The 23,058-nt window shown below is 37.2% G+C and overlaps 4 protein-coding genes and 1 pseudogene across 6 annotated transcripts in view; 2 read left to right on the forward strand and 3 right to left on the reverse strand.

The window, feature by feature from the left end:
- Positions 1-3,328, forward strand: part of LOC107688506 (E3 ubiquitin-protein ligase HECTD3-like) — a 16,542-nt gene extending 13,214 nt beyond the window's left edge. Inside the window, exons 16-21 of the mRNA XM_016486192.1 lie at positions 1,851-2,057; positions 2,200-2,329; positions 2,601-2,675; positions 2,776-2,857; positions 2,943-3,014; positions 3,114-3,328. Coding sequence (XP_016341678.1) covers positions 1,851-2,057; positions 2,200-2,329; positions 2,601-2,675; positions 2,776-2,857; positions 2,943-3,014; positions 3,114-3,198 — 651 coding nt within the window. The 3' untranslated portion in view covers positions 3,199-3,328. The remainder of the gene's footprint in view (positions 1-1,850; positions 2,058-2,199; positions 2,330-2,600; positions 2,676-2,775; positions 2,858-2,942; positions 3,015-3,113) is intronic.
- An 830-nt stretch (positions 3,329-4,158) lies between these two features.
- On the forward strand, positions 4,159-6,688 carry LOC107688507 (40S ribosomal protein S8). The gene is made up of 6 exons (XM_016486193.1): positions 4,159-4,253; positions 5,207-5,313; positions 5,542-5,641; positions 5,839-6,014; positions 6,219-6,348; positions 6,531-6,688. Exons 1-6 carry the CDS (start codon positions 4,250-4,252, stop codon positions 6,638-6,640), a joined length of 627 nt encoding a protein of 208 aa, XP_016341679.1. The 5' UTR covers positions 4,159-4,249; the 3' UTR covers positions 6,641-6,688.
- Positions 6,689-7,956: 1,268 nt separating this feature from the next.
- On the reverse strand, positions 7,957-11,896 carry LOC107688526 (bestrophin-4-like; annotated as a pseudogene).
- Positions 11,897-14,415: 2,519 nt separating this feature from the next.
- Positions 14,416-20,116, reverse strand: LOC107688547 (leucine-rich repeat-containing protein 38-like). The gene is made up of 2 exons (XM_016486242.1): positions 19,808-20,116; positions 14,416-16,726 (listed from the first exon to the last, which is right to left on the reverse strand). Exons 1-2 carry the CDS (start codon positions 19,818-19,820, stop codon positions 15,531-15,533), a joined length of 1,209 nt encoding a protein of 402 aa, XP_016341728.1. The 5' UTR covers positions 19,821-20,116; the 3' UTR covers positions 14,416-15,530.
- Positions 20,117-20,896: 780 nt separating this feature from the next.
- LOC107688509 (zinc finger protein GLIS3-like) overlaps positions 20,897-23,058 on the reverse strand; it is a 35,563-nt gene continuing 33,401 nt past the window's right edge. For 2 of the 3 annotated variants that reach the window (XM_016486198.1, XM_016486196.1), the window contains 2 exons: positions 22,165-22,304; positions 20,897-21,522 (listed from right to left, as the gene is read on the reverse strand). In XM_016486198.1, the coding sequence (XP_016341684.1) occupies positions 21,167-21,522; positions 22,165-22,304 (496 nt within the window). In that variant the 3' untranslated portion in view covers positions 20,897-21,166. The remainder of the gene's footprint in view (positions 21,523-22,164; positions 22,305-23,058) is intronic. The other variant, XM_016486197.1, reaches the window with a different exon arrangement.

The raw sequence follows: 23,058 nt of genomic DNA on the forward strand, positions 1-23,058 counted from the left end.
ATATGTTTTATTTTTTAAACAAATCATAAGCTCTAAAAGATTTTTTTGAATTTTTACAACTCTGTTGTTTTAGACCATCTACAAATGTTAAATCTAAAAGGGGTCATAGGATACCCATTTTCCACAAGTTGATATGATTCTTTAGGGTCTTAATGAAAAGTCTGTAACATAGTTTGGTTAAAATTTCTCGATAGTGTAAAAAACACCTTTTTTTACCCTGTCAAAATTTTTATGCTCTTTTCAGATCAAGCTGTTTTTGTCATTTTCCTTTAAATGTTAATGAGCTCTGCTGACCCCGCCCCTCTCTTCGGAGCTGCTCTCAGAGAGACTGTTTACTTTAGCCGCATTCATCGTGAAACTTGCTAATTAGCACATTATTAGGAAAGGCGATTTGCAAAGATTCATTACAAAACATTATACTCACTACTTCTGTAGATGAGGCTGGATCATGAATGATTCGCGCGAACATAGACGCATTTATGTAGATTAGGGGTGCATTCCCTTCAAAAACAAAAATAATCCACTGTGTCTTCAGCAGCTCAGATGTCGGGAGTAAACGACGACTGCTATGTTCATTATTACATCCAACAACAAAACACCTCAATCGCTTAGGAGCTTCAACATGCTTTTTCTTCAGCAATAGAGCCTTGCGTGGCGAGCGTGTATACAGGCCACGGCGGTTGAGTGCATTACTTATTGTACTTATTATTTTCTTTGAAACAATTGTACAATTCCAGGTCTTTCTGAAGATCTCCACAAGTGGTCCTTGGCTCTTAGAAAACTCTTCTGATCATTTTTTTCACTCCTCTGTCAGAAATCTTGCGAGGAGCACCTGGTCATTGCCAGTTTATGGTGAAATTATGTTATTTCCACTTCCGGATCATGGCCCCAACAGTGCTCACTGGAACATTCAGAAGCATAGAAATCCTTCTGTAACCAATGCCATCAGTATGTTTTGCAACAATAAGGTTGTGAAGGTCTTGAGAGAGCTCTTTGCTTTTACCCATCATGAAATGTTTCTTGTGTGACACGTTGGTCATGAGACACATTTTTATAGGCCATCAGTTGAGAATTTAAGAATTTAAGGTTTCTGAACCAGCTAATATTAATATCCAGTGACTAGGGGCAGGATTGCTCTCTAATTACTGATAGATTTCTGCTGGTGTCTTGGATTTCCATGCCTTTTTGCACCTCCCTCTCTTCGTGTGTTCAATACTTTTTCCCTGGGTCATTCCACTTTATTACACAGAACTTAATTTCTGAACTTATTTGTATTGTTTTCTTTGTATGTATGGATTACTTGGGTTGTTACCGACATCTGGTGAAAATTTCATGTCAACAGCACCTTTAGAAATATATTTACTGAGAAAAATGGTGACGTGTTCAATATTAATTTTACCCGTTGTAGATTATTTATAGTTATTTTCAAAGCTTCAATGTATTGTCACAAAACCTTCATTATTGTTCATTTAATTCTAACAAATACATTCTTGTTAAAAGCTAACCGAAATTAAAAATATTTTGCACAGGAGAGACATGGTGTTGTTTCCAAACAAAAGGAAATATATCGGTATCAGCCAAAATAAATTGAAAAATATCAGCATATTGCCAAAAATCCAATATCGTTCATCCCTAAAAATTATTATACAGTTGAATTCTCAATCTGACTGCTCTGCCACTATAAGATGAGAGCAAAACAACTTGAACTGAATTGAGCTGACTTATGACACTATTGTCTTCTATAGAGCTCCTTTATACCTGAATCAAAATTATTTGTACTGAATAAAACTAAATGTGACTTGATTTAACCAACGTGTAATCAGTGGAGCTGATGAAACATGATTCTTTAGGTGAAGTTGTTGGAGGCTATGGAGCATATGGACAAGGATACATTTGATTTTAAGTTTGGCCAGGAGCTTGTGTACACCACACCCCTGAGTGACGGGCGGCTGGTGGAGCTGATCCCAGGAGGCAGTGGAGTGGTGGTCCGATATGAAGACCGCATGGAGTTCATACGCCTGGTACAGAAATCCAGACTAGAAGAGAGTAGGGAACAGGTAATACTACATTACAAAGTATATTGAGACTATTGTAATTGAGATCAACAGAAAAAGTTTTTTTTTTTTGTTTGTTTTTTTTACTAAGCATCTAGTTTTTTCGATCAGTCCGTAAAATTCTGTGCTGTGTTTCCGTGTTCAGATTGCTGCCATGCAGGCAGGACTGGTGAAAGTGGTGCCGCAAGCTGTGCTTGATCTCCTGACATGGCAGGAAGTAGAGAAGAAAGTGTGTGGAGACCCAGAGATCACAGTGGAGGCCCTTAAACGCCTCAGTGAGTGATACAGCAGCTGACATGAGCATTAAATAATTGATATTCTCTGCCTCAGCATGAATTCTTCAAGGCACTGAACCGAATAGTGGATGAAACTGAAAATATTACAGCTCTGTACAACAGTCATTCTCAACTTGTTTTACTTTAGGTCCCAAATTGAAATTGGATTTCAAGTGGCACATTACCAAAATAGTGTGTTTTGTTAGGATTTTATGTCAGTGTTTGCTAATGGAATGCAATGTAATGTAATGCATTTTTTACTTTCTATCAGCACGCTATGAAGACTTAGAACAAACGGATGTCAGAGTGCAGTACTTATGGGAAGCCCTGATGAACTTCACCAATGGTTAGTAAGGATCCTTGGTGTACATGAAACGACTATTTCTAGTAATTTGCAAAAGGAAGTACTTCATTTTCCTTTTTTGATTTATTTACATATTTACCAGAGGATCGCAGCAGGTTTTTGAGGTTTGTGACTGGGAGAAGTCGTCTTCCTGCTCCGATTTATATCTTCCCAGACAAACAAGGGTGAGTTATGGAGAAGATAACAGTGAGATCACATGCATTTAGGATGTGGTCTGAATAAACATTAAACAAATGCATTTTTGTCTAGATCCGAAACCACAGATGCACTTCCTCAATCTTCCACATGTTCCAGCACCCTTTATCTACCCAAATACCCAAGGTCTGTTTATGTAATCTAATATTTATGTGAGCAGTTGGTCTTTTCTGATGCATAATAACTAATTAAAATGTCCCTTTTTTACTGCTTTGTGATCCACAGTGCTAAAGTTTGTGAAGAGAAGCTTCGCTATGCTGCATATAACTGTGTGGCCATCGATACAGACATGAGCCCTTGGGAGGAGTGACCTGATTTTGCCATGTTTACAAATTTTAATTTGGCATAAATGAACTGTAGCCTTCAGCACCGTGCTCATGACCATGCCTACACTATTGCCAATTGCATCTGTACAGTATACATAAATGTTATAAACAATACCTGGTTTGCAATTCTTTCAAGCCTATAAATCGATAAAGTCTGAGATCGCTCAGGACCATTTCTATTTAGAATTTTTATTTTCTAATGTAATACAAAATTTAATATGAATTTTAGAATTTTTTGTCACCCTTTTGCTTTACTGACAGCAGCACTCAATCTACATGAACTTCATAAGTGTCCTCAATTACAGCCATGATTTTATTTCTATTTCCTGAGGTGAATGTTGTTTCTTCTAGGCTGGATGTTAGTTAACTGGCCCACTGTCACGTTGGTGGCTTTTCTGAAAACATTGTTCATGGGCTTGTTATGAGCAATATCAAAGAAGACGTTCTAGTAAAATTTTATATACATAAACACAAAGTACTTGAGAGTGAAGCCTAGGTTTTGTGTATTTTACGAGTGTCTTTCTTATACAAAAGCCCTCAAAATGATTAAAAAAAGAAAAGAAAAAACAATGCAATAAAATGTCTTGCCGTAATAGGAGAATATGATTTACAAGAAAAGCCCTGGCCCTTTTCTTTTATGCACCTAAATCTACTGTTGCAAAAAGATATTCTTGTTAAAAAGTTGTTTGTACAAAATGTTCAATAAAAAAGAAACATTTATTATTAATTATTAATTTAGCAGAATGCTTTAAATCGATTGACAGTACACTTACTACACTATGTAGGACCTTTGGTTCGGCAAATGTGTGACTTAAATTCTTAAATATGTAGTATCAAATGATTTATATATGTGTGTACAAAACACTGGGAATGCTCGGCATTATAAACTACTAAACGCGTGGTGGCAGTGAAGTGTTTTCCCTCTTGAGCCAGAAGAAGTACTCTCGCGGGTTCTCCAGGTATTCTCGCGATATGTGGTTGCTTGAAACCCGCCCATGAGCCTATGCGAGCCCTCTTTCTAGCCGGCGCCTGAGAATGGGTACGTGTTTTCAGATTATGGTCGCTGGAACAATCCGTCTGCATCTGCGCTATCCGATGATGCTTTTAAATAAACTCACTCAGTGCTAGATCACAAAGGTAGATTTCAAGTGATATAGTGGCAAATTGGACGAGTCAATGCCTTTAAAAACGTTTTTACGGGAAGAGATGGGGGAAGTGGCTGGAGACATTGCTCAAGATGGCTGCGCGCATGGGGTACTATACTCTCAAACAGCGTTAAGAGTGCTAATAAGGCTGGTAGTTGTACTCCGAGGCGTGTACAACGCGGATTTATTCGTAGATAAATGATTTTGTGGTTGAGAAGTGTAATTTGGATGAGAAACTAGCGCCAGAGGTTAAACTGGTAGTAGATGCATGTCAACCATTTGGAGGCTGCATGGCCAGCTAACGTGAGCTGACTTGGGTAACGTTAGCTTGTAAATGGTAACCAACTAACGTTTGCTTCATATTTCTCGACACAAACGGTTTCAACTAACTGTACCAGTGTGTTAATTGTGAAGTTGGAGCGAATGACGTCTAAACTGTTAGCTTATCGCTAATCTTTTAAAAGCAATTCTTACGAATCTGCTGTTTGACATCACACAAAGGGTTTTTATGTTTTTTGTTTTCAAAACTCTAGCAAGATGTGTACTCGCCCTTGTTCCACACCTGGATGATTCTCTTCCATGTTGTACAAAAATAGTTCTTAGGCAGGATGACTGAGGGTTGTGTTCTGTCTATGGGGAGGTTGTACAGGTGTGGAACAACATGAGGGCAAGTAAATAATTTTTGGTTAAATTGTGCGTTTGAGTGTGCATGATGAATCCAATTGAATCCGATTTTTCATGCGGATAAACACCTTGGAGAACTGAACACTCTAGTATGCTGTGAAAGGGGTTGATTTAATTTCATTCAGATTTGTTTCTAATGCGTCTCCATCTCTTTACACTAAAGGTATCTCAAGGGACAACTGGCACAAACGCCGCAAGACTGGTGGCAAACGCAAGCCCGTTCACAAGAAAAGGAAATATGAGCTCGGGCGGCCTCCTGCAAACACCAAGGTAAATCTAACTTGACAGTATTTTGCTATCAGAATCAGTATCTCTTTGCGACAATGTGGGTGATGAAAACACGTCCTTAGGTTGGTCATTTTTGGCCGTTTTGGTCAAAGCCTTTGACCTCCCAATGTTAGGATTAGTCATAGTTACGCTGACACATGGCCGAGCTCAAAATATGTGTTCATTGGTGTGTCACATTATATAAACTAATATTTGTATGGCTCTCCATAGATTGGACCTCGCCGCATCCACACAGTAAGAGTCCGTGGTGGAAACAAGAAATACCGTGCCTTGAGGCTGGATGTGGGCAACTTCTCATGGGGCTCAGAATGTAAGTTCTGATAAATGTTTCGTGCTGCTTATGTATGTGTAGCTCTTTCAATGACGATAAAATCTGTCCAGTTCTGCTACTGAATGTGCTTGATGGATATCATTTAGTTTTCTGAGAAAGACACATTCGACCTGATCTTTAATGCATTTGCTGAGATTTTATTGGATGTTTCATTAGAGGCGGTTTTGATATTTCAGGCTGTACCCGCAAGACTAGGATCATTGATGTAGTCTACAATGCCTCTAACAATGAGCTGGTGAGAACCAAGACCCTGGTGAAGAACTGCATTGTCCTTGTGGACAGCACTCCTTACAGACAGTGGTATGAGTCTCACTACGCTCTTCCACTTGGCAGGAAGAAGGGTGCCAAGCTGGTAAGTACAGTCAGTTTTCTTTATTCAATTGTTGGGTCTTTTAATAGTGGTCTTTCTTTGATGATAACATTGTCCAGTTCTGCTACTGAATGAAAGTGATGCAGTTTAAGACTCTGAGGAAGGCTTGTAGTTACAAACTCTGTCAATACCGAAAACATGCACCGTAATCAGTATATGGCTAATTCTCATTTGTTGTCAAACCAGACCCCTGAGGAAGAGGAAGTCCTGAACAAGAAGAGGTCGAAAAAGGTCCAAAAGAAGTTCGATGAACGCAGAAAGACCAGCAAGATCAGTTCTCTGTTGGAGGAGCAGTTCCTGCAGGGGAAACTTCTTGGTAAGTTGTGTTTTAAGGTCTTAATGTGACATTGATGTGATCGTGATGAAACTTTAACCAGTTCTGCTACTGAATCAACAGTGCTGAAGTTATACCATTTCTGATAACCACTGAAATGCTGCCTGCAGTGACACTGCTCTTCAGTTTGTGTTCTTAATCTATGGGTTTGTGTTTCTCCTCAGCCTGCATTGCCTCCAGACCAGGACAGTGTGGCAGGGCTGATGGCTACGTCCTTGAGGGCAAAGAACTGGAGTTCTACCTGAGGAAGATTAAAGCCAAGAAAGGCAAATAAATGTACAGCTCTCTTTGATACGACCATTAAAGAAAATACCCCACCTCAGCATGTCGCTGCTGTTCTCATTTTGTACAACAGTGTTCAGTTGTCTTGCAAAAGCTTTTGATTGGAAAGTTGGATTAGCTGAGAAGAGACTTTCTTGTGACATCTTGCAGTAGTTGGTTCTGGTTTTGCAATGAGTATATTTTCCATCCTATGCATATTTTATTGAAAGGAGGATTGAGAAAGTTAAGCAGCTGCATTTGTTCTGCATTAACTGGTTATAACCTCCTAGAAAAAAAAAAAGTGCTAAAGTGCTTTTAATTTCTGTATGAAGTAGTCATTGCAATACTTGTGTAAATTACTTAAATCAATTACACATCTGCATGTTATATCTAACGTTTCATTTTGAATGGTAAGCCATGGAAAGTTATGGCTTCAAAAAAAACGACAATCCTTAAAACAAGCTCTGTAATTTCAGAGGCTACAATTCTACAATCTTTGGTTTATGCGGTTTATAGAAATTGGTTAATATAGCAAGTATGATTAAATCAATGACAGCATTATATAGGTTAATGTCAACTACATTTTAAAATTTGAAACGGTGTAAACAAATGTAAATGATACACTAGTATATTTGCAAATTAACTTGGATTAATAAATGCTGTTCATCGTTAATCACTGGATGAGTCAAGTAAGTTTACTATTTATCTTTAGTTAACTTTTTTAAAGTAAAAAACGAAATATTTTAAAATAGAATTTATTCCCTGATAGAAGAACTGAGCATTTAGTTATCATTCCTCAGTCTTCACATTATCCTTCAGAAATCATTCTAATATGCTGATTTGGTGCTCAAGGAACAGTTCTTATCAATAATGTCAAACAGTTTTGCAGCTCAATATTTTTGTGGAAACATTGACGCATTTTTTTTCAAGATTCTTTAAAAGAATAACATTAGAAATCCTAACATTAAAATTTCTTGGTAACACTATTTTAAGGTGTCCTTGTTACACGTTACATGTACTTGCTATTATAAGAACAATAAATTATGCATAATTACATGCAAGTAACCCTAAGCCAAACCCTAATCCTAACCATATAGTAAGTTGTTTCGTTAATATTACTCAGTACTTAAATATATAATTACACTGTAACAAGGACACCTTAAAATAAAGGTGTCGCATGAACAATTTAGTGCATCTTTAATGAATAAAACCATTTCGAACGTGTAAGCAGGGATGAGGGTTCAAATATTGCAGCAAGTATCCTCTCATCCTTGACTGTCCCAAAAAGTACTTGCAAAGCAAAACCTGACTGGGTAGTTACACATTTATCTATGGCTCTTGGTTTGCTTGTCCCGTAGTTCCAGGTGACCCCAAGAGTTTATCATGGCAGACGCGTTGAATAGTCGTGTTGTTGCTGCAGTGGTGATGGGATGCTGCTCTTGGAAGGCTGTTCAAGCCTCGAGCGCTTGCCCTTACATTTAGATCTGCAGCAAAGACATAATTGTTGCAAGCTCTTGTTCTTCTGCTTTTTTATTTTGTGTGTAGTCGGCCACACATTGATGGCAAGCATTTGTGTCTTGGGGGTTGGTAAAGGTTCCTCGTTATCATCCTCAAGTATCCTAATAAATACAGAATACCAAAGTCAATAATGTATGAAATCTAAGAATAGTTCACCTGAAAATGAAAATTGTGGCATTAATTACTCACCCTCATATCGTTCCAAACCCATAAGACCTTCTTTCATCTTTGGAACACAAATTAAGATATTTTTAATGAAATCTGAGAGTTGTGTTGTTGTCTATGGAGGGTCAGAAAGTTTTTGGATTTCATCAAAAATATCTTAATTTGTGTTCCGAAGATGAACAAAGGTCTTATGGGTTTGGAACTACACGAGGGTGAGTAATTTTCATTTTTGGGTTAACTAACCTTTCAAGAGAGTAAATCACAAGGATTTTTAAATAAATTCACAATTTACAAGTTTCAAATATCAGTTTCCTCATTAAGTAATTGTGTTTGATAACAGATAACATTTGTTAAAGTTAAGTGACCAACCGTCTTACATGACTGGAATAATGATATAGCCCACAGTATATTGAATGTTGGCGGTATTAACATTACATATCTTTTATGATGGATAGGATTATGATGGGATTTTGTTGGATGAATTATGGATAGGTGTTACAGTCTGTCATTGTACCTCATGTCATGTGTGGAACCCATGAAGACAGGCTTCATAGTAGCTGAAGGATATGAAGGACCCTTATCCATCCAGTATTTGTCCTTCTCAAGGAGAGGAAGATTTTGATGCATGTCATCTACAGCTAGCATAGAAACCTAGATTAAATGAAAAGCATTACCATGAGTGGTTACGATCCAACATGTGCATCCTTTGAAATGGATTTACTTATTGATTCATGTGTGTATTGATTTACTAACCTGAATGTTGCGATCTATGAGTTGGTTGGTCTCAAAATCATCGTCATCTTCTCCAAATGGGTTGATAATAAGTTCCCCTACCTTTAAGAACATGTGTACCCTTAATTTTAGAGAAATCAAACCAATTATGTAGTACAAAATATGCTCTTATACTAGCAAATATACCTTTAACCAACCAGCGTAAAAGAAGAACTCCAGTAGAGTGAAAATGGGGACATAAAGGTCCAGATGAATTTTGTCTTCATCAGGTTTCTCAGGCTTTACAAACTGCCTCCCAATTAGGCAGAACATAAAAAAGGAGTACACAGCCACCGTCACTACCTGCATCCAAACATAAGTGAGATGAGCAGAAGTTCATACGGTGAGCTACACCCATGAAAGATCTGTCAGTTGAGCTTCACCTGTGTGTACACCAAGGGAATGCTGATCCAGTCATAGTGGAAGAGCATGCTGCATTTTGATCTATAGTTATTCAGCTCCTGACAAAGAGGAAGAAAGGAAGGAATTATTGTGCTTTTATGGCATGCATGCATCATCTTGACATGTTTAAACACACTTACATCCATGAGCAGTCGCAAGGCTATGTCATCTTTCACACGCCCTTCTTTTCTTGCTTGTGATGCCAGATTTGCAAACCATGCAAGTGGCATCCAGTATTTGTTGAAGTCAGAGTACAGATGGTTTAGTTTTTTGAGCTCGTCTGCGGTCATGAATCCTGCAAAAAAAAAAAAAAAGTCAAATAAATGCTTCCCAGAGTGTAATTCTGACAAATTCACTGGTTTTGAATAAGACAATGACATGCTATGATAGATATATTCTTTGGAATCAAGTAAATTGGAATGGCACATACCAGTGGCTCAGTATTTCCTGCACCACTTCACCTCCAAGTCAAAAGAAATCATATTTTTCCTTAGTCTGCATTTAATATGTAATGGCAAGAAATGTATTTTTATTGAGTTATCCTTGCAAAAACATACATGACCAGAGTAGTCTGATTCACAAATAAATAATTCTTATCAACTGATTTTTTTGGGGGGGAATCAAAAACATACAACACAACTTTAGTCCGCTTCACAAATAAAAGATTCTTATGAGCCACTACTTTTTAGTGAATTAAAAAAACACAAAGTGACCAGACTTGGCAGCTTCACAAATAAATACCAACAAACACAGAACCTTACCCTAATGTTCCCATTTGGACATTTTTGGGGAACCAAATACGAGCATTCTGGGAAATGTTCTCCAAACTAACGGGTTTTTTTTGGTTTTACGTAAAGAAGACTTGCCTGGCTAGCCAACAGAGAACATTATATGCGTGTTTTCACAACGTTCTGAGAACTAAAAATTGTTAGCAGGGTGACTCTTACGAGCCTGTTATTAAACGACCGAGTAGTCCGCTTCATGAACAACTGGATCTTATGAGATGATCCTTTCTAGTGAATTAAAAATGTACAATGCTACCATACCTCCATCCATTCTCCAAACCACTTATCCAGTCTACGGTCACGGGATAATGTGAAGTAAACTAAAGTTCTTTTTAGTGAATCAAAAACATACTTTACTAGTTTACTAGAGGAGGACTGACTCACGAAACAAATTACTCTTATGGGCTGGTACTTTTAGTGAATCATAAATCCGAATTAGGTTTGAATCAGTCTAACAAATCCTTAACTGAATTAAATACATCATAACAGCTAATGAATCATTGTCTGACTCACTTACTGAACTGCAAGTTATAGCTATACTTTCTGTGCCTGTATGAAGAAAGTTTTGTGTAATTGGCATTACCGAGTATATAGTCTGTAGAAACAATAGCAATTCTGTAGAAAACAATGCAAAGGTTCCATACTTTATTATAGCGATGTGTTAAACACCTTGAAAAGTAATCCAGTACTTCTATTCCTCCCAAACAAGTTCTTACCTGCCTCCACAATGTCCTCCAGAGCTGAGAATCTCTTGCGTACTCGTGTACTGATGGAGCGCAGGATGAGGACCGACGACAGGTTTGCATACCTCATCAGAGTTCTCCTCAGAAGACGGCCTCTTTCATCTGTGCCGTGGACATTTCCAGATATGACCATCATCAGGTTGTCTGGCAGGGGAAAGCTTGTATATTGACCCCACCAACGCTGAAACGCCTGGGTGACATAGAACCCTAACAAGCACCACAGACCAGTTTAACTTAGTGCAAGGAACCCAAAGAGTTAGTAATGTCATGTTGCTATGGTCAGAACATCTATGCTCACCAAGAACAAATGACATAGGGATGAGTTTAGCAAACTTGTTGCAATGGCGTGCAAGTCGCTCAAACACCTCTTGTTGTTCGTTATTGAGGACACACCTGTAAGATTCAACATGGATTGATTTGAGTTTTGGAGGGACAACAGTTCTTCATATGTGCACTTGAATAACCAAGTCCAATATCTATCCTCAAACCGTTATTTAAAAAGAAGTATCTCTACTTTCTGCATATCGCTTGCATTAAATTAGTTTTCTAACTAACCTTAAAACTTGGCCTTTCAGTATGGACTGTATTGGCATTACAAAAAGTGGCATGTTCTTATGACTTGGCACTCAAAACGTTGCTAGCTTATAATTTGCTTTGGATAAAAATCTTCAGCCAAAAGAATGTGAAATTGTAAAAAATGTGGATTGTAAAAATGTTTTGAATGTCATGATACCTGTATAGAATACTGATGAAGCTGTACAGTAAACAGAAGACCAGGAATTCTCTGTATAGAAGCTTGTAAATGCTTCCTTTCCATCGGAAGAGTAACTTCGTGAAGCCTCCAAACTTAGCATTGGCCACCTTGAGCGTGTAGGATACCGTCATGGTGGAATACTAGAAAAACACTCCAAAAAAAGTAAGAAGTTTTCACAATTCTGTGACACATTTGTCATATAGTCTTTTTGTTGTTGTTCTTACCTTAGTGCTTCAAGCTCGTCTTCTTTTAGAGAGAAAACACACCTCTTGTTTTCTCCTTTATATATCCGTCTTTAATGTGGAGCTATCAATCCATCCTGTGATTTATGGTTTGGGAACCCAGTTTAAAAGAACATGTTCATGGTCAATGTCAGTTTCACACAGGTCTCATCATTATGAATGATTACTGTGTGTTTATAGTTATAATTTATGACAAGGTATTTATCACTTGATTGTGCATTTTGCAAATTGTCTTTCAAGTTCTTTGTTTATAATAATAAAAATTTTTTATTTTTTTCTTTTCTCTTTTTGCAGTGATTCCATAACCATTTTTGGTTCCCCAGAGAACCTTTAGTGAACAGTTCTTAAAAGAACCACTTTTCTTCCTAGTGTGAAGAACAGTTTAATGATCTGAGAATCCTTTTGTGCAATGGAAAGGTTCCACGGATGTTAAAGGTTCTTCATGGAACCATAGATGCCACTAAAAATAATAAATATTTTTAAGAGTGATCTTGATGCATGTTAATATTAATATTAAATAACAACAAGCATTAAAAGGATTTAGGAATTCTTAGACACGGCATATGCAATAAAACATGAATTTCTTGAAAGGCCATAAGCCATAAGTAATTATAATAGTAGATGATATCAAGTGCAAACATATTTACATAACTGGTAAATAGCTGTGTTATAAATCCTCTTTCATATCACCGTTATAAACCATTCACATGTGAACTGCTCATGGACAAAAACACACAAAACAAGTTATTTTAAAACTAGAGATGCTTTATATCCAACCAAACAGTCTAATTAAGGGAAAAGAGAAAATATATCTATTTACAATAATTTTTTATCTATCTACAGATTTTCAGCAAACGTTAGGGGGCAGTAGACACTAGTAAGTACTGAGTTACTCCAGTTTAGGAGGCCCATCACAGCACTTCAATTCACTTCATACAAGCTGAACACTCATTCCCTCCCTTGTTAAATAAAGCAAAAGCTTGATCACATGTTTTGTTTAACCCAGACTTCCCCTTGAGACATTGTTTACATATCCTGTTTTCCAGCTGAATTCAATTAGGTAAGAAGAATCATACATGTAAAACACATCAAGACAATAGTCAAACATATATAATTTATTAAACAAATTACAAATGAATCAGTAAAAAGCAATAATATATGATCACTTTTTGCTCTTAAAGGAACAAATAGTCATTAAAAAAAAAAACATCTCTTGAGAGGCTTGAAGGTTTTTCAGGAAACATCATTTTACATTTTTGTTTGAGCAAAACCTTTCTGGTAATCACTAAATCAATGTCTTTGCTAAAAAATTGCAAAACTTTGACAATGATTTATATGTTATTAGGGCATGTTCATAATTGCAGTGATGGTTTAAATAATTACATTGTTCTAAAAGAACAAGCTTTTGTTCTCAGTTGTAATTGTGTCTGTTCAGGCAAGCTTTAAAAATAGAAATTTCACAACTGTAAAGTGCCCAGCACAGAGCCCAAAATATAAGACTCTGTCCCACAGCATGCAGGTAGAGATGCCTGTGAGGCCATTACAGCGCTGCAGGTTTTACTGGACGGAGTAACCCAATGCTATAATTACAAACTCCCACACAGGAGGAAATCAGAGCTAGCTTTCTATTACTGCAGAGTGATTTCAGCCACTAATGAATGGGCTGGGTCATTATGGGGACACTGAAGCAGATCTTGTGAAGGACAGTGTGAGACTCTGGAACGGCTATATTAATTTCATACTTGGTCCCTTAGGATTGAGTGTAATTAAGAAATGTTTTCGCAATTTCAGTTAAACAACCAATGATTAGAGCCTGTAGTCCAATTAGCTAACACTGAAAGAGTTAAAAATATGTCTAAAAAAAATGCAAATCAACAATTATGTGAAAAAGCATTTATTTGAAGCCAACAATGAAATATAATTTCTCATTTTTAGGATTGTTTGATGATGTCACAAGTTATCATAATAAATTTATACAGAAAGTCCAGTGTAACTCATATGCACAAAAACTGCACGTGTTGTTCAGTGTTGTTTGACCATCACTCTTTTCTGGCCTTTTTGTTGCTGGCCTTAGAAATTGTACTAGGTTTATTCTGTCGTTATGTCATATAGACATGGACAGTGTTATTGTATATTACTGTACTTATATACTGTTATAGTATTTATTATTATTTTTATATTTTCTTATATATTTTTTACGTTTTCGTTTTTAGTTTATCTTTCATGCACTTCTCTCATCTTTATTAGCTTTTTAGTTTTAATTCATTTTTATTTCAGTTTTAGTCATTTTAGTACTTCAGCTTAAACCTGTTTTATTTCATTATGCCAAGGCAACATCTCTCATTTTCATTTGAAGTTTTTAAAGTTTTCATTTTCATCTAATATTTATATTTTATTTAATTTCAGCTTTATTTCAATCAACGAAAAGACAGTTATAAGTCATTTTATAGGTAAAAGTTGAGTGTTACTTGTTTTGAATGGTGTACATAACCTCTCCTGCTTTATTTAGGCTTTCCACTGAAATCTGCTTATGTTAAATTTTACTTGCGGAGTCAGTCTGATCTTATCTAAAAGCCACTTCATTTGACTAGTACAGCTGTTTATGTTGATTTGATTATACAAGTTTTTAACTGGCTAAAAATACATTAATTATTAACAAAGCCAAAATAATGATTACATCAGCTGAGGCCATCTGTGGAAACAGGCTAGACATTATTGACTAAATAATCACTGTTTTCAACATTTACATAGTTACATAAACAGTAACCCTCCAAAATTCTGTGTAGGAGAGAAATGTTAATCCATCATACATCAAATTTGAGCAGATTTGATTACTCAAGATAAAGACCAGATAATATTCTCTTGCTCTCTACTGTTACTTTTCCTCTTCTTGATGATATATAAGTTGTATGTGACACCAAATACATTTTACATTGACTCTAAACACTGTAACTGAATGTGAAACACAAAGTAATATTACAATAATAAAACTTCCCATCTAAATTACAGTAGAGGACGAAGATATAAAAATCTCAATATAATGAAAATATCCAGGGGACAGCTATATGATAGCTTATCTTGGCAACAGACTGAGTCTGCAAACAACTCCATTTGACACTTTATCAGTACAGTAATTCATTCACGTTGTATGCAAAAGTAATGGCTTCACACGGCACAGTGACTTCCTTTAACAGCAACGTTCACTGTGCATTTGCAACCAAAGGGGAAACATTCTTACTGAAGGTGCAGTCACATTAGCAAAAAACTGCTCACGCAGATGTCACTTTCAAACCAAGCAGCTTTGTGTTGGTCAGCGAGGCAAGTTGTGATCAACATGAGCAGTCGGTATCACCTTCACACAAAACTCTTCTTCTTTGCGGATTCTTATTGGAAGGACTGGATTTGCCCATGAAATTTGACCAAGAAAACGGTAAATGTGACCTCACCTTCAGACTTCCCCAAATTCCAGTGTACTTGCTTGCATCTCTGAGTATCTCAGTCAAACGCACCATTTCCTGTACTGTCACGAGAGGTCCACACTCTCATACTCTCCATGATCGGAGTCTTCGATTTCAATCCCGGGAACCAGGCTGTAGTATTCAGTGGACTGGGTCAGGTACGCCTTCTCCCGATCGGCTGAGTCCTTCATCACTTCGCTCACACTCACCATGTCCAGGTCCTGCTTTCCCGCTGTCCCTTCTGTGGAGCAAGTGGACGGCAGAGGGGCCAGTGAGTTTACAGAGCCCAGTTTGATCTCCACCTCCTCATAAATATCCAGAGTGCTGCCCAACAAGTTGGATGAGGGCTGAAGCATCAGCTGGTTCTTCAGTATGACCTCCTTTCCACCGTCTACAGACACTGCTGACTCCCCAGTTGGCAGCTTGGCATGTGGCCACCGTCCATTGCAATGGGAGTTGTTGGATCTTTTGCGAGACGGGCTGAACGATGAGCTGTCTTTCCTCTTCTTCTTCGTCCCACAGCACCAGCAGAGCACCAAACTGAGGAGGAGGAACAGGGGAAGCAGGATGAAGAGAGCGGTCAGGTTGGCCAAATGGCACACGTCACTCGTCTGCAAAGACCAAACAGTCCGTCCTGCGAGATTCTGAGGAGAGGCACAGGTCAGATTACCTACGAGGTCCTGAAGGCTGCTGGAGTTGATGTGTGGACCACCTTGAAGGCCCTCCAACAGCGAGCATGTGCAGGCCCAGGGGTTTCCGATGAGCTCCAGATGCTCTAGCGAAGGCTTAAGCGCTGAATGAGGTAGAGCGCTCAGCTGGTTCCATCCCAGGATCAACGCTCGCAGTTTGTCCGAGCTCTGCAGAAACTGCTCGGGCAAATGTTTCAGATGATTTTCTCCCAGATCCAGCACTTCCAAACTATAGGCTTTAGCTAGGAAGTCACCTGGCAGAGATGTCAGTCTGTTCTGGCCAAGATACAGCTCCCTCAGTGAACTGACAGCATCACCGACCTCACTGTGATCAATGTGACTGATATTACAGTTACACAGGTCCAAAACCTGCAGGTGTGCATGCGACAAAAAAGCTGCCCAGGGAACCTGGTTGAACGTGGATCCTGAGTAGTTCAAGCAGCAAGTGTCACTGGGTACCTCAGATGGAAAGTGAGACAAAATGCTGGCAGATGGACACTCACATTCCTTACCGCTTCCTTCAGTCACATGCAGCATTTGGAGAAGCCAAAACCAGCATAAAAAGACCTGTCCTGTAACAAAAAAAACAAGGATTAGAAATAACTTCACACTTATCATATTTAAACAAGTGAAGTGTGGCATGATCATGAGTGGCACCAAATGGAATGACAAAACATTCATGAAAAAAAACCCTGAAACATCCATTTATTAAAACTATGTATTAAAACAGTTTTAGAACTGTACTAATGTTTACAAATCCTCATAACATACTGAACTAATAAGAAGATTTTATTGTATTATTATGTGTGCCATCACATTTACTTAGCGCATTTAAATAATTTGACCTTATAATGTTCTATGTGAAATCCTGGTTCCATTCAATTATTTTCAAAGAATTCTGTAATTTTATTTTCATTTTTAAATATAATTTAATCATTTTTACATTTTATTTCGTTTGCAGTGGGAAAGCTATTTTTTTATAAATTATTGTAATATAATTAATATAAATTTTTTATAAACATAAAATGATTATATATAATTAATATAATAATATGCATATAACTTATAATATACAATATATAAATAATATCTAATTTGTTATAATATATTAATCTTGTTTATTGGCTTTTATTTCAGCATCACTGCAGGTACTTAAGAACATTTGTCTTTAAGAAACACTGAATTATGGCCTCGTGGGCAGTGCGCCGACATGTAGCACCTTTGCGCTTTGGGCGTCCAGAGTTTGAGTCCCAGCTTGCGGACCTTTCCTGATTCCCCCCCCCTCTCTCTCTCTCTCTCTCTCTCACCCACTTCACTTCCTGTCGACCTACTGTTCTATCTAAATAAAAGGCATAAAACGCCAAAAAAAAAAAAGTACTAATCTAACATCTCACATTCTGTATTATGTGATTTCTAAAATTTGCATTAATTTTAAAGTCTACACATATAAGGGAATCTCCTGTATCTTGTAAATATACAATAAATATATAACACAATATTTATATATTTTTACTAAAATGTTGAAACTTTGAGAAGTGGTGAGGTTTAGGGTGGAGGACTCAAGAGGTTGTCAATTATATTGATACTGTCAATAACATTGAACGTTTCAATGTATATCAAAGATGATAAGAGATGCTGACAAGTCGGACCACTAAAACAAACACAAAGTGCTACACGGTCAACCAAGAAATGACTTACAGATTTCATGCTATCTGATTCTACATCTTAAGAGTGAAATATCACATGCACTCTTAATATATTCTCTCGCTTTCTGTTATGCTCGAGCTTGACCTCCAGGGATCTGCTCACTCAGGTTGAGCAGCATAGCAACATGGCTGGGGCTCTGCACTGTTGTCATTTGTGTGGGAGTTGGCATGGCGATGAGGTGAGTCGGGGCTCAGGAGTCCACACTTTACAGAGAAACATCTTATCTGGCAACCATGCAGCTCACGGTTGGTTGGGAACTGAACAATTATAGGCTATCACTCACATCCTTTGATGGCTGAGTAACTAAGTGCTTTGCTGTTCATGTGTAATACAATTTCTAAAGCTATGGAAACATAAATGTATGCACAGATTAGTGACGGTAATCACTGACTGCATGTACAACAATATATCCTTAAAAACTATTGATTATGTTCTACTTTTATTAGTAAAAACTACACTTTTAAACTACTGGTAAAAAAAAATGTATGATTAGTTTCACAAAAAGTGAATTCTTCTTCTGTTATCTTGAAGAGAACTTTGCTCCAATATCTTTTCCCCTGCTGTGCAGAGGACTGTACATGTTTTCGTTCCCCCGCAAGTATAGGCCTGGCATCAGACTTTCCTGATGTAAACAATGGGAGTGGAATGTGCAACCCCCCTGGCAACACAGTGACTATCCACATCAGGAATGAGTGATGAGGAACCAGGCCAATCCAGCCTTCCATTCAATACTGCTGAAACACTCATTTTAGTTCAGATATCATCAACTGCTATTTGTTTACCCAACACCGGCCTAAAGATTTTCTGTGTCACTGAAATTAAAAGGCTGTGTCATCTGCACCAGTGACGAACATCATAAATCTAGATTAATACAGAAAAACAACTAATACAAATTAACCATGCAATGAAGTAATAATAATAGGTAATGGAGTATCGCCGTTTTGAGATTTGATGTCCACACCTGCATTAAGTCCTTCATAATGTGCTCTAAATTCTTTATTTTAAACAATAGGTCTACCATTGGAAAGAAACAATATTGGCTTAAGTTCAACAAAACAATCACCTAAATTTTGATCTCTCTTACACGCAGACAGGTTTGTTTTTCAATCACGATGAAAAATTTTCTTCAACTTCTATTGTTTGATAATGAGCTAATGATATTTTCTATCCTGTAAGCCTAAACCGGACCATCACAGAAACCTTGACCCAAACAAACAACTAGATCCTTTCAGCTATGACTGTGTACTTTTTTTTTTTTAACTAAATATTAATAAAACAATTCCAGTCTTTGTGAGGAGAGAGGAGCTGAGGGTTTCAATCATTTATTATTTATAGATGTAACTGGACTAGTCCTGAAAACATTAGTTCGCTTAAAAAGAGAAAGTACTCAACATTTGGGCCCATAAAAATGAGATCTGTGGAATTTAGAAAAAAAAAACTTTTTTTTTTTTAAACCATGACAGTTATTTTGGCTGATTGAGTTATCCATAGCCTATATTGTGCAAGGAAGATCGATTCTTTGAGGTTAAAGTTACAATTGGAGCAAGGTTTGTTCCAACTAAACAGTCAGGAAAGGGGGGCATGTTATATGATATGCATACTAAATAAAAGTTTTTCTAATGGTTTAAAGCGATGGGTATGATCAAACCTATCCTATGATCTCACGGCAGAACAATGTGCACTGTTACACCCAGTTCCAGCAGTTTCCTCTCAGATAGCGGATCTTTTATTTTACTCGAGCGCAACTTCACAATGCGTCTGCTTAACAACATAAATAAACAATAAATCAATACAAAACACAGGTCGATTTTATGACTGCAACGCAGAAACGGTCATCTCTCTTCATGTACGAAGTTTTTTAACGAAGCAATTTTAAGTTTATTAAAATTCATACATTGGATGCAATCGTACCAGAGCAACAATAAAGTGTTAAAAGTGCAGCTTACCTTCAGGTGTCATTATTGTGAGCTGTTGGTGGAGCTGTCATTCATTCAGATCACCGCAACACTAAGCGCTTAGAGCAGCAGTACCATCGCTCTCTACTGTACAGTCTGTCTGTGTGTGTGTGTGTGTGTGAGCGCGCGCTGGGCGTGGCCTGATGGACACAACACCGGCTGGAATGTGGACATTCTGCGTCCTGTGTGTGTGATACAGAGGGAAAGTGTGTGAGTGAATACAGCGAGGGAAAGAAACTTACCTGGCAAGGCAGACCTCCTTCATTTACTTCATAGGCCTTCGGTGGGGTCTGATCCCCTAATGACTTGAATGTTAGGGACGGGAGACTCTTAAAACTGTATATTCATTTTACATAGGCCTATATATATATATATAGGATGTTAATTTCAACAGCATTTTTAAACAACGTTCCAGTTTCCCCAAAAGTTAGATAAAAGCCCACAAACCACTTTGCTACCGAACGCGCATAGCAACATTATGTAAATTGTGAGTATTTATCACTTTACTTGATTTTCCAATCGCAAATAGACTACATTTTTGTATATTTACCTTTTTAAGAGAGCTGACGTTTAGCTACTTGTTCACGACACTGAAATTTGTGTTTTTACTTGTATAGTGCTTTTCATAATCTTTGTTTCATAGCAACAGAAAATCGCGCTTAGCCTAATTGTTTTAAAGCCCCCAGTGAGCAAGTAAAGATATTAATCATTTTAAAAATCGCACCAAGAGCTGAAAAACAACTTAACAACTTAAGAATAATATAATAACAAGAGCTGGTTTTGAACCAAAAGTAAACCTAAACTATCGTTGGATTAGAAAAAAAAGGGACAAACTTTTCAGGCGTTATATTAGAGTTAACCACAAGATGGCAGCATTCTTCTAGTAGTAGTTTCTTCTTTTCGCCTGCAGACGATCATTTCAAGGTCAAAACACCTGGAAAAACCTGGACAGACAGATAAAAACAGTGGGATGCTCTTTTTTCTTAGATTTTCTCTAATTTAATTGAGAAAGAAGGCAAAATGGTACATCATATGATGTGATACTAACATCACATATTATGAGACAGAATATAATGCTTAAATACAAAACAAAGAAATGTCATGTTACCAACTCAATGTAAATAGCATCTCTCCTCAACATTCTCGGTGCACACTCAAAGAGAAAATTACAGTGTCTATTTAACACCAAAACATAAGGCTGTAACAACATCATCATCATCAGTGCCCGATCTGAGGAGTTTCTCTGATTTTTGATGCACTGCTCGAGGAATCTCTCAGAGGACATTGCCTCGCACAGCTTTCTTTAAAGAGTCTTCATTCAGAGCTGCACTTCCTCAAAGGCCCATGCTTTCATGTCGTTCCTGCGCTGCTGCTCTCAGGTGCAGTGGACCAAAGGTGTGTCTCAAGTCTACAGAGAGCAGATCTGATTGAGGCAGCGCTCATAGATCCCAACTGGAACGGGACAGGGATGGGGGCAATTCCCACTCCCCCCAGACTGTATGTCCTGGGATAGGCTGTAGCCTGCCAACAAAGAGAAAGATTGCAGAATTGAACCAGAGATAGACGCAAAGAGCTGACTGACATAAGCTGACACTTACCAGAGGAGTTCATACACGTAAAAGGAAATCCATTTTGGTCAAAATTATGCAGATCATCTCTTCCATTGCTGGAAATCTGCTCAACTCGATTAAAAGTGGCCTGAAAAACTAGACAGACACAGAAAATACAGAATTAGCTAAACACATTTTATTGCTCTTTGATACTTCATATTAATTTATTAGTTAATATTCCCACAATAAAAAAAGAACAAACATCTTTTTAAAATTAAATCCCCTCAATATTTAATTAAAGGATTTATGGAGCATCCAAAAAAATTCACATTTTGTTTACAAACTTTTTTCCTGCTTAGACCCAGTTAACATGCACATGGATCAGATTAAATGATCTAATTTAGTGGTTTTCGAGCTGTCGTCGAACACTGATTTAACAGAGCCAGATTTAAATCATTACCACTTGTTATTATAAACTAACCACGTAGACAATGGGAAACAAGCAAATGCAACTATAAATCTTTAACAGCAACAATGAGCCTCTTCATGAAATGCTCTGTTCCTGTAAATGAAGGCCTTCCTGAAACAGGCTGTAAAATCAGTTGAAGGAGGTATTTGTCCCAGACTTACTTTGCTGACTAACGCTGCTGCGTGTTTGTAAAGTTAATGCATATTCCAGCATTAGTGCCAACAATTTGTCAGTTTGCGGAAATATTGGGAGTATAAAGCAGCAGAGTGAAGAATGCCTTGCGCCATTTCTGTAACATTTATGAAGGTAATACAGAATAGCTTTCTTACCGTGGTGATTTATTGCTACTTCATGAAACATCTGGTTGAGTTTTTGATGTGGGTTTGGGAAGGAGCTGTGCTTGTCAGAGACAGACTGGACCTCATTGGTACCACTGACCAGGTTGATTCCACAAACCAGTGGAGAAATTCTGAAATAACCCAGCAGTTGCTTTTAAATTCAAGCATTCATGTCCATAATCATACACTAAACTTCCCATAAATTATTTTTTGAATGGCCTTTAATGTTCTACAACAATTTATAAAATTATAAAGCTATTTATTTATTTATTTAGAGGACCTATCTATCTATCTATCTATCTATCTATCTATCTATCTATCTTCTTCAAATGTTTTTTTTTTACAACCATTTATTTATTTTTATTTATTTAGAGAATTAAATCACACCCATATTTATAGATCAAATATATTATATCAAGACTTAAAATGTATTTATTTTATTACATTTTTTACAACCATTTATTTATTTTTATTTATTTAGAGAATTGAATCACATCAATATTTATAGATCAAATATATTATATCAAGAATATATATTTTTATAATAAATCATTTTTTTTCTATTTATTTACATTTTTTACTACATTCTATTCTATACTATACTATTCTATTCATTCTAGTGCATGTCAAATTCAGCCAAGATTCAAGAACTGCTAAAATGATTAAGTAAAAACCTCAGAAAAGATCGCCTCACACAACACAAGAACAAACGGTTCACATACAAACTGTACCTAAAAATTTTGATCATGACTAATATATTACTCCAACTATGTAGAGATCAGTAACCAATGAAAGAATGGTACTATTGGTAAGTCATTCCTCTAGAGAGCCCAGCATAGGCTGTAACTCAGAGGGACTCACAGCTAGCCAGCAATGAAGCATCAT

Source organism: Sinocyclocheilus anshuiensis, unplaced genomic scaffold (genome assembly GCF_001515605.1).
Source record: "Sinocyclocheilus anshuiensis isolate Anshui unplaced genomic scaffold, SAMN03320099.WGS_v1.1 scaffold329, whole genome shotgun sequence".
NCBI classification, from domain to species: Eukaryota; Metazoa; Chordata; class Actinopteri; order Cypriniformes; family Cyprinidae; genus Sinocyclocheilus; species Sinocyclocheilus anshuiensis.

Coding starts and splice junctions, on each gene's coding strand:
- LOC107688507 (XM_016486193.1), top strand. Junction 5,314..5,541: donor GGCCTCCTGCAAACACCAAG/GTAAATCTAACT, acceptor GGCTCTCCATAG/ATTGGACCTCGCCGCATCCA. Junction 5,642..5,838: donor CTTCTCATGGGGCTCAGAAT/GTAAGTTCTGAT, acceptor TTGATATTTCAG/GCTGTACCCGCAAGACTAGG.